This window comes from Capra hircus, chromosome 2 (genome assembly GCF_001704415.2).
Source record: "Capra hircus breed San Clemente chromosome 2, ASM170441v1, whole genome shotgun sequence".
Lineage (NCBI taxonomy): Eukaryota > Metazoa > Chordata > Mammalia > Artiodactyla > Bovidae > Capra > Capra hircus.
The window spans coordinates 79,575,479-79,592,167 of record NC_030809.1 but is presented as its reverse complement, the minus strand read 5'-3'; the positions used below and the strand labels follow the sequence as shown (position 1 = coordinate 79,592,167).

General features: G+C 38.3%; 1 protein-coding gene across 1 annotated transcript in view; it reads left to right on the top strand.

The window, feature by feature from the left end:
• Nucleotides 1-16,689, top strand: part of LRP1B (LDL receptor related protein 1B) — a 2,198,408-nt gene that overhangs the window by 2,051,613 nt on the left and 130,106 nt on the right. The window contains 2 exon segments of the mRNA XM_018062463.1: nucleotides 6,297-6,520; nucleotides 7,970-8,076. Of these exon segments, the coding sequence (XP_017917952.1) occupies nucleotides 6,297-6,520; nucleotides 7,970-8,076 (331 nt within the window).

Sequence of the window (16,689 nt, the reverse complement as noted above, 5' to 3'; positions counted from 1 at the left end):
ATCCCATGGACAGAGGAGCCTGATAGGCCACTGTCCATGGGGTTGCAAAGAGTTGGACACGACTGAGCGACTTCACTTCACTTCAAGGTTTATACAGAATGGATAATGTTTTAAACACTTTTACAGGTCATCTGATCCAAAGCCTTTATTTTTATATGCCATATAATTTATGGGCTTCCCAGGTGACTCAGATAGCAAAGACTCTACCTGCAATGCAGGAGACTCAGGTTCAATCCCTGGGTCAGAAAGTTTCCCTGGAGAAGGAAATGGCAACCCACCCCATTGTTCTTGCCTGGAGAATTTTATGGACAAAGGAGCCTGGTGGGGTACAGTCCATGGGGTCACAAAGAGTCAGATATGACTGAATTGCTAACACCTTCAATTTCACTTTCCTCATTTATGGAGAAACTAGGACTAGTTCTTAAACCAACTTTCTGATTCCAAATATGTTGTTTTCTAGGTTCCATGATATCTTTTGTTTAGCTGGTAGTTCAATTGAAAGTTTTGACTCAGTTTTGTTATTTATGGTAGGTAGGTGGTAGATCACAACAAGTAAGTTTAAAGAACACTGAGTATGTTTTAAAAATGATAAATCACATACAATATTCACCCTGATATCCAAAGACAGATTTGTTACTTTCTGGATACTGTCTGAGAATTATTTACTTTTATTTGGTTTCCTTTTCCTATAACAGAGCTTATGCCAGGTTGATGTAGTCCTAGTGTAGACCCTTGTGGCTCAGCTGGTAAAGAATCTGCCTGTAATGTGGGAGACCTGGGTTCGATCCCTGGGTTGGGAAGATCCCCTGGAGAAGGGAAAAGCTACCCACTTCAGTATTCTGTCCTGGAGAATTCCATGGACTGTATAGTCCATCGGTTTGCAAACAATCGGACACGACTGAGCAATTTTCGCTTACATTTTCACTTTAGTGTAGATAAATGCTACAAATTGTAGTAAAATTATTAAAATTGAAACAGTCTTTACAATTAAGCCTTATAAATATTCAGATTGAAATGATCTTTTCTTAAGAATAGATTGCTGATAGAAGCAGAAGTTTCATCTCTGAAATGATTTAAGAATTCATACATATTCTAGCTCTTAAATATAACATTTTGGGGTTTTGGAGGGAGGGTTTCTCCATTGTTGTATGAACTTGATTGAAATAACAATTATCTAAGTATTGTAGACTATTACTAAGCTGTGGAATTTAGTAATGTTCAGAATATGTGTAGTCCTTACTTTATTATTGGGCTTCCCTGGTAGCTCAGCTGGTAAGAATATGCCTGCAATGCAAGAGGACCTGGTTCAATTCCTGGGTCAGGAAGATCCCTTGGAGAAGGGATAGGCTATCCACTCCAGTATTCTTGGGCATCCCTGGTGGCTCAGATGGTAAAGAATCTGCCTGCAATGTGTTATTGACTAATTTATGAGAATTTAATCTGATTCACATTTTGTGAACCAAAAATGTAAATAATCTTAGCATTACATATGGATACCCCCATCCCCATCCCACCACACGCACGAGTTCCTTACAGTGTTGTTATATTTGTGTTTTACTAGCATTGCATCAGGGGATAATTAACTTTATCAAAATGAACTGAATTTTCTTGTATGTACACAAAGGTGAAAGATCGGGAACAAATGAAATATGTGGCAACTTCAATCTATCCTTGTGTTAACTATATTCTCTCAAATTATATTGCTAACTATAGGAATTTTGTTTTAAAAAAGACAGTATTTCCACAGTTCAAATGTTTTAATTCTCCTTTCATAGGTTTTCCTCTTTCCTCGATTTAAAACAAATGTCTTTAGTGACTTATATTTTTAGTTTACTGAAGCTGGCACTGTGACAGATACCTTACATTCTGCAGCTATAAAGGATTAGTAGTTTAAAGCAGTAACCTCTAATTGTGTTACAATCAAGCTGCCAATTTTTTGGCAAGATTTAAGCATTTCATTCATTCAACTAATATATCTCTATAAAGAAGAATGCCTCAGGACTCAAAACTTTGGCTGTGTATTTAGAGAGCTTATTAGGAAAGAAATCATTTGTCTGGAGAAAGCCATCAAAATGTGTCTTCTACTTTGTGCAAAAGATGAGAAATGCTGTTTGTTGTCTGGGTAACCACACGCCTCTGCAATCTCTTAAACACAACATATTGCATTAGTGCCTCTAGTTCATTGGTCTGTCTAGAGTGGGAGCCAAAGAGGCAAATTAGAGTTTCATATTCTCTTCATGCTTCCAATCTGATGTGTTTGGTTGTTTTTCAGTCTCTTTCGAGACAAATGGCATAACCATCCTGATTTTGTTATTCATTTCAGTCTCCAATATAGACCAAGAACCTCAGTTTACTTTTCCTGTGTTTTCCCACTTTTTGTGTTTACCTGATTGATTTTGAACTTCTCCATAAGACCCACCAGCAATTTGCCTTCCGCTCTCCAACCAGCATTCATTCAATACGAGATTCCCTTTTAGATGACTAACACAATCCTCCCTATTGGGCTTCCCTGATGGGAAAGTTGGTAAAGAATCTGCCTGCAATGCAGGAGACCCCAGTTCAATTCCTGGGTCAGGAAGACCCGCTGGAGAAGGACTCCAGTATTCTTGGGTTTCCCTTGGGGCTCAGTTGGTAAAGAATCCATCTGCCTGCAATGTGGGAGACCTGGGTTCAATCCCTGGGTTGGGAGGATCCCCTGAAGAAGGGAAAGACTACCTACTCCAGCACTCTGGCCTGGAGAATTCCATGGACTGTATAGTCCATGGGGTCGCAAAGAGTCTGACACGACTGAGCAACTTTCACTTTCACTTTCAATGCAATCCTGGTCAAGCCATGAGCAATAGAAAGGGATTATTTATTTCTATAGAACTCACTATAAAGATGATTTCCTAATTTGGCCACAGTTTCACTAACAATAAGACCATCTTTTTTCTGTCTGCTTGTTGTTCATCCTTTGTTCAATCTTGCTCTTTTCAGTGTTGAGAATTACTGAGCATTCAGTATGTTATGAGTCATTAAGGATGAATACCTAGTAACATCTTCACCTGGTTGCCATAATTCCCTGAGAATCACCTTGTAACTGATGATTCATCTTGTCACTTTAGGCTGAATTTATTGGGTGTGACCATCCTTTACTCAATATTCTAACTACCTTAGTTGATACGGGAATGACATTAGAGATTCCTTGATCAAGGAACCAGAGAATAACTATATGGATTTAAATGGCTCTATAACTCATCAGTATCTTGTGTTCAGCATTTAAAAGTAACATTTATTCTAGTAATGTGACCTAAATTCTATATATCCTCTTGGAATTCACCATTAATAGAATTTTCACCAGCCAGCTTTTCTGAAAAGTATGACAAAATAGACTTCTGAATGTTCCATGATCATTAGGAATTTGAGATTTTAACTGTTAGCAGAACAGGAATATAAATATAGAATGGAAAGATAACCAGCCCTTTTTTGAGCATGAGTGAAACAAAATGAAAATATTAAAATTAAAAGGTGGAACTTTGCATAAAATATGTCCTATTTAGCAAGGATAGCACTAGGACAGAAAAATCATATAGTATATTGACACTTTATAAAGGCAAATTTGGGCTTCCCTGTTGGCTCAGTCAATAAAGAATCTGCCTGCAATGCAGGAGACTCAGGTTCTATCCCTGGGTTGGGAATATCTCCTGGAGAAGGAAATGACAAGCCACTCTAGCATTTGTGCCTGGGGAATCTCATGGACAGAGGATCCTCATGGTCTATAGTCCATGGAGTCTCAAGAATAGGACACAACTTAGCAACTAATCCACCAACCACCATCAAAGGCAAAATAGGGTATTCTTCTATGTTCATGCTGGACAAATGCATGGTAAAAGATTGCTCCAGTGGTGTTAAAAAAGATAAATATGCTCCAAGAGGCTTTATACAGTTCATAATGGTTATTTTCTCCTATTGTCTCTCATGTTTATAGATTTAAGATTTACATTGACATGTCCACACCATTTGTTGATAAATTTACTTTTAAATACTGCCAAATCAAAAACAGCAATTTCATTTAACTTAAATGATACTGAAACACTTGAAAATTATTTTGTGGTTCGGCTAGGATAAATCTTTATATTTTATCCATTTATAAATATTATTTGTATGGAATGTTTAGATTATGTTGTATTTCAGAGTACTTTTCATTTAACTTTAGGTAGCTATGAGATATCACTGTGTAGATGGATAGTATTTACTCTTAGAGTAGAGAAATAAGGTACTGTAATATTTCAAAAGTTTAGTTTTTAAATCAGTCAGTGAAAAGACTAATAATAAAGGTCATTAGAAATTTCTAAAGGTTCTATGTTTAATTTGAGCCATATTTTCCTTCCTTAAGATCTCAGTAATCACACAGCAGATGGTGACTTGCAATTCTTGTTTCTTGGCATCTCTTGTTCTTTTTGAGAAGTTCAGTCTGTTTGCTTTTAACCCAAGCACAATTTAACAAAATGTGCTCACTAGTAAAACACAGAAGAAACAGTCATCTGTTAAAAACCCACATTTCCACTTGTTACCAGGTCTTAACGATGCTTTTACGCATTGATGACATGTCTAGTTATAATCACCTTCAAATAATTGTTTCTAGTGTTGATAGAATACCCCTGAGAATTCCTTCTCACTTTTGGCTATGCACAATAAACCCGACCATGTCAAATTAATTATTACACTAGCTTCAGCTCAAAGTGATCACGTTAATTGAAAGGCACAGAGCATACGTTATTTTCCTTGCTGTCTGTTCCCAATGAACTCTCTTACCTTTGTGTCACAATAACCCAGTAATATACTATTACACAGAAAATCTAAGCTAGCAGATCTAATATAAATGACAGAGTTTGTAAGTTTCCTCAAAAGACATTTTAATCTAGCATCTCTCTAAATGTGCCAATTTATATTAACATTCTTTTTCAATTTTAAATCAAATTATATATGGTAAGGATGCAGAGCAGCTGGAACTTTATTAAATTGCTGAAAAGAGTGAATATTGGTAGAGATCCTTTGAAAGAAAATTCTAACCCTATCTATTCAAGCAAACATATGTATACCTTAAGCTTCAATAGTTCTCAGTTCAGTTCAGTTCAGTCTCTCAGTTGTGTCTGACTCTTTGCCACCCCATGAATCGCAGCACGCCAGGCCTCCCTGTCCATCACCAACTCCCGGAGTTCACTCAGATTCACATCCATCAAGTCAATGATGCCATCCAGCCATCTCATCCTCTGTTGTCCCCTTCTCCTCCTGCCCCCAATCCCTCCCAGCATCAGAGTCTTTTCCAATGAGTCAACTCTTCGCATGAGGTGGCCAAAGTACTGGAGTTTCAGCTTTAGCATCATTCCTTCCAAAGAAATCTCAGGGCTGATCTCCTTCAGAATGGACTGGTTGGATCTCCTTGCAGTCCAAGGGACTCTCAAGAGTCTTCTCCAACACCACAGATCAAAAGCATCAATTCTCCAGCGCTCAGCCTTCTTCACAGTCCAACTCACATCCATACATGACCACAGGAAAAACCATAGCCTTGACTAGATGGACCTTAGTCGGCAAAGTAATGTCTCTGCTTTTGAATATGCTACCTAGGTTGGTCATAACTTTTCTTCCAAGGAATAAGCGTCTTTTAATTTCATGGCTGCAGTCACCATCTACAGTATTTCTTATTAAATTTTCTATAAAATGAGAGTTCATGTCCACCAAAAGATACATACAGGAATATTCATAATTTTTATTGTAACAGCCTAAAATTATTAACAAACAAAATAAATAATACCAGTACAACAGTAAGCAACTTGATATATATTCATGAAATTAAATATTATCCAGAAATAAAAACAATTAATAACGGACATACAGAACAATATGGATACAGGGACATGATGTTGAATCAAGATCAGGAATTGAAGAGTATGATGATGTTTATGTGAATTTGTTTAAACTAATCTATGACGTTAGACATTAGAATAATGCTTATTCTAAGAGAAATACTAACTGGTAGATATCATAAGTGAACCTTCTACAGTTCTGGAAATATTCTAACACTATGGTAGTTAAACAGAGGCAGTGATAGGTAAAATTCCAATGAACTGTATACTTAGGACTTGTGAAATTATATACCTATAAAAAGTAACAATAAAGTATGTTTAAAAATCTATATACTAATTAATACCTGATCATATTAATATGACTCCCAAATAATCTCAATATATAGATACAGAAAACTCCACCAATTTGCTTTTGGCAATACTGTGGTTTGTTGTTTTGCTTTCTTCTAGTGTCCTGAATTTAGAAGGCCCAGGGACATTGCAGTTGACTGGGTTGCTGGAAATATCTATTGGACTGACCATTCTCGAATGCACTGGTTCAGTTACTACACTACTCACTGGACCAGTCTGAGGTACTCTATCAACGTAGGGCAGCTGAGTGGCCCCAACTGTACCAGACTCTTAACAAATATGGCTGGAGAACCCTATGCCATTGCTGTAAATCCTAAAAGAGGGTAGGTTAATAACTTAGTTATTGATGTTTCTTGATATGACTATCCATTTTTAGAGATTGTCCCACCTGTGTTCTATAGTGTTGTCTCTGGGTGAGTGTTCAACATATAATAGAGTCACAAGACTTATGAAAATCCCTCTATGCGTTATAGAAAAAAGAATGTCCTTTTCATACCAAATGGTGGTGAAAATTTTGTGTTTTTCTCTGAACAGTTGTATAAATGTACTTTATACATTTAGTTGTCTGTATATGTTATGTGTACATTCAGATTAATGAAACTGATATGAAAAGTGTAACCACTATTGTTAATCTAAAAACTGATTTTTTGAGATGTTACATATAATGTTTAACCATTTTAAGTGTAGAGTGTTAGTGATTTTGGCTATTTCTGGTAATAAAAAATGAAAGCATGTATATAAACAAACTTTAAAAATTTAATACAAATATGTCCTTTATTTTACTTGATTTGTTTTTCTTTTTTATTATTTTATTTTTCATTTATAAGCAGTGGCCAAAAAAGAAATAAGGAAATGTTAAATAAAACTCCTAATCATCCATAAAGTGGATCATTAAATCCTGTGTAAAAAGAAGCAATTGTTTACTTAATAGAATTATGCAGTGTGGTATCTTCTAAGTGAGAAAATTATTTCTGTTTGAGAAAATAGTTACTTTATCATAAAAGAAAACATATTGATGTATCAACCATGGTAAAATGAATTCTGTCACAATAAGAAGATTGTTTCAAGTGTTAGAGATATTCTTCTTCTAAAGAAATTTTCAAAATTGAGCTTTGGGAATCAAGTGAACTACAGTTTATCCTGTTAAACAGTAACTCTCAAATTTTAGTAAGAAATACGGGCTTCCCTCATAGCTCAGTTGGTAAAGAATCTGCCTGCAATGCAGGAGCCCTGGGTTCGATTCGTGGATCAGGAAGATCCCCTGGGGAAGGAAATGGCAACCCACTCTAGTATTCATACCTGGAAAATTCCATGGATAGAGGAGCCTGGTGGGCTACAGTCCATGGGGTTGCAAAGAATCGGACACAACTGAGAGACTAACACTAGTGTGAGTGAGCGAGTGAAAGTCGCTCAGTCGTGTCCGACTCTTTGTGACCCCATAGACTATACTGTCCCTGGAATTCTCCAGGCCAGAATACTGGAGTGAGTAGCCTTTCCCTTCTCCAGGGGATCTTCCCAACCCAGGGACTGAACCCAGGTCTCTCGCATTGCAGGGGGATTCTTTAACAGCTGTGCTATCAGGGACTAGTGTATGACTATTTAAAAACCTTGATTCCTATGGCCATCTCTTGGAGGTCTCTACGCTGTACATTTAGAGTTAGTCCCTTTATCAGGGACTCTAAGGTGATTCAAATGCACAGGATCTTTTCAGACCTTGTTTGGGGCTGTGCCAGCACTGTCACCAGGCTAATCAACTTGATCTATCTCTCCAGGATGATGTACTGGACTGTTGTTGGGGACCACTCCCACATAGAAGAGGCAGCCATGGATGGTACTCTGAGAAGAATTTTAGTACAAAAGAATTTACAGAGACCTACAGGTATGATATGTTTCCCACACTGTCTAAAATATGAAATAGCAGGGTGAGACAAATTGAGAGAGTAGCATTAATATTTATACATTCAGTTCAGTCAGTTCAGTTCAGTTCAGTCGCTCAGTCATGTCTGACTCTTCAACCCCATGAATCGCAGCACACCAGGCCTCCCTGTCCATCACCAACTCCTGGAGTTCACTCAGACTCGTGTCCATCGAGTCAGGGATGCCATCCAGCCATCTCATCCTCTGTTGTCCCCTTCTCCTCCTGCCCACAATCCCTCCCAGCATCAGAGTCTTTTCCAATGAGTCAACTCTTCGCATGAGGTGGCCAAAGTACTGGAGTTTCAGCTTCAGCATCATTCCTTCCAAAGAAATCCCAGGGCTGATCTCCTTCAGAATGGCCTGGTTGGATCTCCTTGTAGTCCAAGGGGCTCTCAAGAGTCTTCTCCAACACCACAGTCCAAAAGCATCAATTCTTCAGTGCTCAGCCTTCTTCAAGTCCAACTCTCACATCCATACATGACTACTGGAAAAACCATAGCTTTGACTAGACAGACATTAGTCGGCAAATTAATGTCTCTGCTTTTGAATATGCTATCTAGGTTGGTCTTAACTTTTCCTCCAAGGAGTAAGCGTCTTTTAATTTCATGGCTACAATCACCATCTGCAGTGATTTTGGAGCCCCAAAAAACAAAGTCTGACACTGTTTCCACTGTTTCTCCATCTATTTCCCATGGAGTGATGGGACCAGATGCCATGATCTTCGTTTTCTGAAAGTTGAGCTTTAAGCCAACTTTTTCACTCTCCTCTTTTACTTTCATCAAGAGGCTTTTTAGTTCTTCTTCACTTTCTGCCATAAGGGTGGTGTCATCTGCATATCTGAGATTATTGATGTTTCTCCCAGCAATCTTGATTCCAGCTTGTGTTTCTTCCAGTCCAGCGTTTCTCATGATGTACTCTGCATAGAAGTAAAATAAGCACCATGACAATATACAGCCTTGACGTACTCCTTTTCCTATTTGAAACCAGTCTTGTTCCATGTCCAGTTCTAACTGTTGCTTCCTGACCTGCATACAGATTTCTCAAGAGGCAGGTCAAGTGGTCTGGTATTCCCATCTCTTTCAGAATTTTCCACAGTTTATTGTGATCCACACAGTCAAAGGCTTTGGCATAGTCAAGAAAGCAGAAATAGATGTTTTTCTGGAACTCTACTGCTTTTTCCATGATCCAGCAGATGTTGGCAATTTGATCTCTGGTTCCTCTGCCTTTTCTAAAACCAGCTTGAACATCAGGAAGTTCACGGTTCACATATTGCTGAAGCCGGACTTGGAGGATTTTGAACATTACATTCCTAGCAATTGTGCGGTAGTTCGAGCATTCTTTGGCATTGCCTTTCTTTGGGATTGGAATGAAAACTGACCTTTTCCAGTCCTATGGCCACTGCTGAGCTTTACAAATTTGCTGGCAGATTGAGTGCAGCACTTTCACAGCATCATCTTTCAGGATTTGAAATAGCTCTACTGGAATTCCATCACCTCCACTAGCTTTGTTCATAGTGATGCTTTCTAAGGCCCACTTGACTTCACATTCCAAGATGTCTGGCTCTAGATGAGTGATCACACCATCGTGATTATCCAGGTCGTGAAGATCCTTTTTGTACAGTTCTGTGTATTCTTGCCATCTCTTCTTAATATCTTCTGTTTCTGTTAGGTCCATACCATTTCTGTCCTTTATCGAGCCCATCTTTGCATGAAATGTTCCCTTGGTATCTCTAATTTTCTTAAAGAGATCTCTAGTCTTTCCCATTCCGTTGTTTTCCTCTATTATTTTGCATTTATACATTACCATGTATAAAATAGATAACTAATGGGAAGCTGCTGTATAGTACACGGAGCTCAGCTCGGTGCTGTGTGATGACCGAGAGTGGTGGGATGGGAGAGGTGGGAGGGGTAATCAAGAAGGAGGGAATATGTGTATATATATAGCTGATTCACTTTGTTGTACAACAGAAAGTAACAAAACATTGTAAAGTAATTATACTCCAATAATATAAAATAATGTGAAATAGTAAGCTAAATATAATAATGTTGCCATGCTTTCTGGTTCCATTTGGCAATGTAGTCGTTTTTGAAAGCAGACAAAATAATTTATAGCGTGACTTTATAAAAGTCATTAACATTTCATGTCATAGTTTCCCAACTTGAAACTCAGGTTCTTATCATACTGTTGGTGATATTATGGGGATGTTATTTGAAAATTAGCTAAGTTATAAGGCTATTAGGATTTCACCTGCATGAAATTTTGATAGTTTGTAGCACTGTGTTAGGATGTTTTTGCAGCTATATGTTAATGATATTGGGAGAGATGATTACCTGCTAGAGGGTGAGAGACTAAATGGACAGAAAGGTGGTAATATCCAAATAATTTTTGTGAAAGAAAGGTATGAAAGACAGTCACAGGTTCTTTCTATCTAGCTTAAATCTCCTTTCCAGCATGCCATCTAAACCACCAGTGCACACTCTCTGTATTTCCCAGACTGCTTCAGAACTCAGCTCTTCCCTGCATTCCTGTTCTTTCTCCCACGCCATTTTCCTCTCAGATCCCTTCTTCTACAGTACCCTTCCAACTTCTATGCTCTTAGCTGAATCTTACCAATCAGTTTTGCTCTTTTTTTCTAATGTTTTTGGCCTCGTGGCATATGGAAGCTTGGTTCCCCGCTGTGCTGTGCTCAGTCACTAAATTGCATGAGACTCTTTGTGACACCATGGACTGTAGCACAGCAGACTTCTCTGCCCATGGAATTCTCCTGGCAAGAATACTGGAGTGGGTAGCCATTTCCTTCTCCAGAGGATCTTCCCCAACCAGGGATCAAGCCTGTGTCTCTTATGTCTCCTGCATTGACAGGCTGATTCTTTACCACTGAGCCACCTGGGAAGCCCCTTAGTTCTCCAACCAGGGATCAAACCCACAGCCCCTGCATTGGAAGCACCAAGTGCTAACCACCAGACCACCAGGGAAGTCTCTGAATTTTATCAGTCTTGTAAGGTCTAAATTTAGTCCTTCCTCAATAAAACATTTTCACAATGTAGAAGCCTCAGAGATTTTTGCTCCCTCCCCGCTGTCAACCACTACGTCTGCATCAGAAGGACAGCATACATTTTCTATAGCACATGTTATTTAACAGTGAGGCTTTGCAGTCCTTTTCAGTGTAGAAACTTTATATTTGATGTGTGTGTATATATATATATATATATATATATATATATATATATATATATTTACTTTTAATGTACCTTCTGTCTTTTCCTCCAAAGAGATTGTTTTTACCCTTACAGAAGGTAGGAACGCTTGGGATTGAGTTCATTTATATAGATCTGTCTCTTGTCAATGATTTAACAAACACTAATTAAAGACTCAGCTGGTGCCAGAAATTTTTCCAAATGCTGAAGAAATAGTTCCTGCCCTTGTTAAGAGAATTCCGATTCTCATGAAACTGACTTTCCTATGTTGGATAGAACACATAGGATACATCATGTCAGATGTATATTAAAACCATATAGGGTAAAAAAAAAAAATGAGGAATGCCTAGTTATGAGAGGGTATTATTTTAGTTATGATTACCAGAGAAGTCATCTCTAGAAAGGTGATATTTGAGAAGATAGCTGAATAAAGAGAGAGAGCAAGCTATGCGAATACGTGAGGAAAGAGCTTTCCAAGCAGAAAGAATGCAAGTCATGAGTTAGGAATGAATCTAGCACCTGAGGAAACCAGCACTGATGCTAGGACGGCGGGCCCTCCATATCCATGGTAGGTTGAATTTGCTGAAGCTGCTGATTCCGAGGGTTGAGTGTAATATGCCATTTTATGTAAAAGCCTTGAGCATCCGTGAGTTCTGGTACCCACAGAGGATCCTATAACCAATCCCCAATGGATACCATGGGATGATTGTATGCCTTGAAGCATATGAGCAACTGGAGATTATGCATATGAGCTTATTCTCACGTGCTCATATTCTCATGAGCATGTGCTGCACATGAGCATATGGAGAATAGGATACGTGGGAATGACAAGCTGACCAGAGGCAGATCATCTAGGACCGGAAACACTCTGATAAGGATTAGATTCTGTTCTGGCTTTAAGGGGGGACATTTGAGGGTATTGAGGAAAGTGGCATAATCTGTTCAAACACAATTTTAGTTTTAAAGAACTTTTTTTACTTTTGACTAATTTTAGACTTATAGAAGATTCAGACAGTTGATTAAAAAAAATTGTCCGATTTAACATCTTACATAGTCATAGTAAAGGTTTCCCTAATAGCTCACTTAGTGAAGAATCCACCTGCAATGCAGGAGATCCCAATTTGATTCCTGGGTCAGAAGATTCGTTAGAGAAGGGATAGGCTACCCACTCCAGTATTCTTGGGTTTCCCTTGTGGCTCAGCTGGTAGAGAATCTGCCTGCAATGAGGGAGACCTGGGTTTGATCCCTGGGTTGGGAAGATCTCCTGGAGAAGGGAAAGGCTACCCACTCCAGTATTCTGGCCTGGAGACTGTATAGTCCATGGGGTCAGACATGACTGAGTGACTTTCACTTACTTTCACTTTCATAGTCATAGTATACATGGCATTATTTTCATTTTAAAGTATGACTCAGGAAGCTGTGTCTAGAATTGCCAGTCTGAGATCCTTAGGAGGGAGCCTGAGACAGGGGTTTTGGGGAAGTTTGTTTATGAAGAGAATGCTATTCCCTGGTTATCATGTGTTGCACTTGTAGACATGGCCAACCTAAATCAATGAGATGGAGGTGTGTGTGTGTGTGTGTATGTGTGTGTGTGTGTGTGTGTGTGCGCGCGTGCGCGTGTGCTCAGTCATTCTGCTCTTTGTAGCCACATGGAGTGTAGCACACCATGCTCCTCTGTCCATGGAATTGTTCTGGCAAAAATACTGGAGTAGGGTGCCATTTCCTAATCGAGGGAATCTTCCTGACCCAGGAATCGAACCCATGTCTCTTGCATCTCCTGCATTGGCAGGCATATTTTTTACAACCAGCACCACCTGGGAAATCCTCAGATGAAGCTATCTCAGAGATTATTGTAAATTTTAGTTCTGGAGCTCAAAGCAGAACTAGAAACTTAGTTTGGGGAATTAGCAACAGAAAGTTGATAATTTAAACTTGCTGGAGTTGTTAAGATGAAGGAGGGAGGGTGAAACAAAGAAACTTCCTAGAGCAGAAAGGGCAGAAATGTGTGAGATGTTTATGTTTAGAAGAGTTAAGGTCAAAAGTGCAGACAACAGAGGTGTTTGAGCAATAGGAGCAAAGCAACAGAATTCAGTGTCACAATAGCTGACAGAAGAGTTTCAAAAGAAAGATGATATACCCAATTGGACATAGCATAGTGCCTTACACAGAATAAATACAGAGTAGTAGAAAGAGTCTTAGCTTGAATTTATATAGGCTTGTGTTAAAACTGAGCAAACTGTATAAACTTTTGAACACTGAAGTCCTCACTTGTAAATTGCATATGATAATATTTACCTTATGGAGAATTGATATAATTCATTTAAATCAGATATTAAAACCAACATAAATTAATTGGTATAATTTCTTGAATATCTAAGAGGCTAAGAATAACTATAGGACTAATAAGCCATGTATTAATACTAAAACCTTACATTTTTATCTTATATAATAGTCACCATAACCCCCTCCTCCAGGGGATCTTCCAACCCAGGGATTGAACCCAGGTCTCCCATATTGCAGGTGGATTCTTTACTGTTTGAGCCACCAGGGAAGCCCATAATTCCCTAATAGCAACTTTAAAAAATATATTATCCATGTTTATAAATATCATTTAGTATACTGTGTTGACTAGTATTCTCATTTTATATGTTCAAATTCTAAAAGATTTTAAAAAATCCATAAGGTATGTGTAAAATCTATTGCTTTATCTATTGCCCACCTGCTTATTGAATTTCTTAATATTGGAAATGCTAGTCTTGTATTATTAGGGAGGATTTTATTCCATCAAGGAGAAATATCTCTCACTATTATCTTTTCATCTCTCTTAAATTTATAGTGATTAATAACTCTTCAGTAATGTGAGCCAAATGTCACTGATATATAAATAAATAAATAATAATATCAGAAGACTTTTAGGAAATTATAGATAATTTAGATTTCAGAGAAAGCATTGGCAACCCACTCCAGTACTCTTGCCTGGAAAATTCCATAGGCGGAGGAGCCTGGTAGGCTGCAGTCCATGTGGTCGCTAAGAGTTGGACACAACTGAGAGACTTCACTTTCATGCATTGGAGAAGGAAATGGCAACCCATTCCAGTGTTTTTGCCTGGAGAATCCCAGGAACGGGGGGAGCCTGGTGGGTTGCTGTCTATGGGGTCGCACAGAGTTGGACACGACTGAAGTGACTTAGCAGCAGCAGCAGCAAATAGCATATTACTAGAAAGTAACAAGGGAAAGTTGGTAATCATTCGGCATCTGTAGTATATATATATAATATATTATATTATATACATTATATTAATATGCTAGAGAAAATGTGCACTTATGCAAATATATTTTATAAGATGTCCTTCCATACAAATACATGAATTGCTTATGGTTTCTTAGAAACATCTTAGATTTATGTATACCTGTATTATCTCTTTTCTTAGTGTATGTTTATAAATATTTGCCCTGACTCCAAAGTTATGAAACTGAAATGAGTAACTATAATAATACCTCTTTTTCCCTCCAAGTGTAATATCTTATTATTTACATCTAGGGTTTAGAGAAAATGCTATTTTTCCTTTACACAAACATGAAGACTATGTGCACTAGGATCCAGTGCATTTAGTTATGCTCTGTACCTCAGTAGAGTGTTAGTGATACTAGTATCATGAACAGCAATAGGAGTAGATATAAACTTCTCTATCCCTTTATGTAACTCCTGTGCATTCAAAAGTTAGAACTGTGCTATCTGATTGTATCGTTAGCACACCACCCAGGTAGCCCTGTGTTTGTTCACCATCAGCACTGCCATTGTGTACTTTCTAAAATCAAAAGGATACCTCAATTCTCTGGGCATTGAAAGCACTGCTTATCTCCATACTTGGTTCTCAATCACCTATTGCTTTAATGATGTATAATCATTGACTCTTTAATGCTTTAATGTATAATCTATATGCCCAACAAGATCATAAACAGCTTAAACCAACACCATTATGAATATTCTTGATATATCCCCTGTGGAATATTACCTATAATTAGTCTATGTTCAGTTACTGAGTCTTGTCCAAATCTTTGCGACTCCATGGATTGCAGCATGTCAGACTTCCCTGTCCATCACCAACTCCCAGAGCTTACTCAAACTCATATCCATCAAATTGATGATGCCATCCAATGATCTCATCCTCTGTCATCCCCTTCTCCTCCCACCTTCAATCTTTCCCAGCATCAGGGTCTTTTCTAATGAGTCAGTTCTTCAAATCAAGTGGCCAAAGTGCTGGAGTTTCAGCTTCAGCATCAGTCCGTCCAGTGAATATTCAGCACTGATTTCCTTTAGGATTGTTGACTGGTTGGATCTCTTTGCAGTCCAAGGGACTCTCAAAAGTCTTTTCAAGCACCACAGTTCAAAAGCATCAAATTTTTGGCGCTCAACTTTCTTTATAGTCCAACTTTCACATCCATACATGACTATTGGAAAAACCATAGCTTTGACTAGATGGACTTTTGTTGGCAAAGTGAAATCTCTGCTTTTTAACATGCTGTCTAGGTTGGTCATAGCTTTTTTTCCAAGGAGCAAGCATCTTTTAATTTCATGGCTGAAGTCCCCATTCACAGTGATTTTGGAGCCTAAAAAATAAAGTTTCTCATTGTTTCCACTGTTTCCCCATCTATTTGTCATGAAGTGATGGGACTGGATGCCATGATCTGTTTTCTGAATGATGAGTTTTAAGACAACTTTTTCACTCTCCTCTTCCACTTTCATCAAGAGGTTCTTTTGTTCTTCTCCACTTTCTGCCATAAGGGTGGTGTCATCTGCATATCTGAGATTATGATATTTCTCCCAGCAATCTTGATTCCAGCTTGTGCTTCATCCGGCCCAGCATTTCTCATGATGTACTCTGCATATAAGTTAAATAAGCAGGGTGACAGTATATAGCCTTGACGTACTCCTTTTCCTATTTGGAACCAGTCTGTTGTTCCATGTCCAGATTTAACTGTTGCTTTTTGACCTGTGTGCAGATTTCAGGAGGCAGAGTAGGTGGTCGGGTTTTCCCATCTCTTGAAGAATTTTCCACAATTTGTTGTGATCCACACAGTCAAAGGCTTTGGCATAGTCAATAAATCAGAAGTAGATGTCTTTCTGGAACTCTCTTGCTTTTGTGATGATTCAACGGATGTTGGCAATTTGATCTCTGGTTCCTCTGCCTTTTCTAAATCTAGCTTGAATATCTGGAAGCTCATGGTTCACATACTGTTGAAACCTGGCTTGGAGATTTTTTGAGTATTAATTTGCTAGTGTGTGAGATGACAATTGAGTGTTAGTTTGAGCATTCTTTGGCATTGCCTTTCTTTGGGACTGGAGTAAAACCTACCTTCTTCAGTCCTGTGGCCAC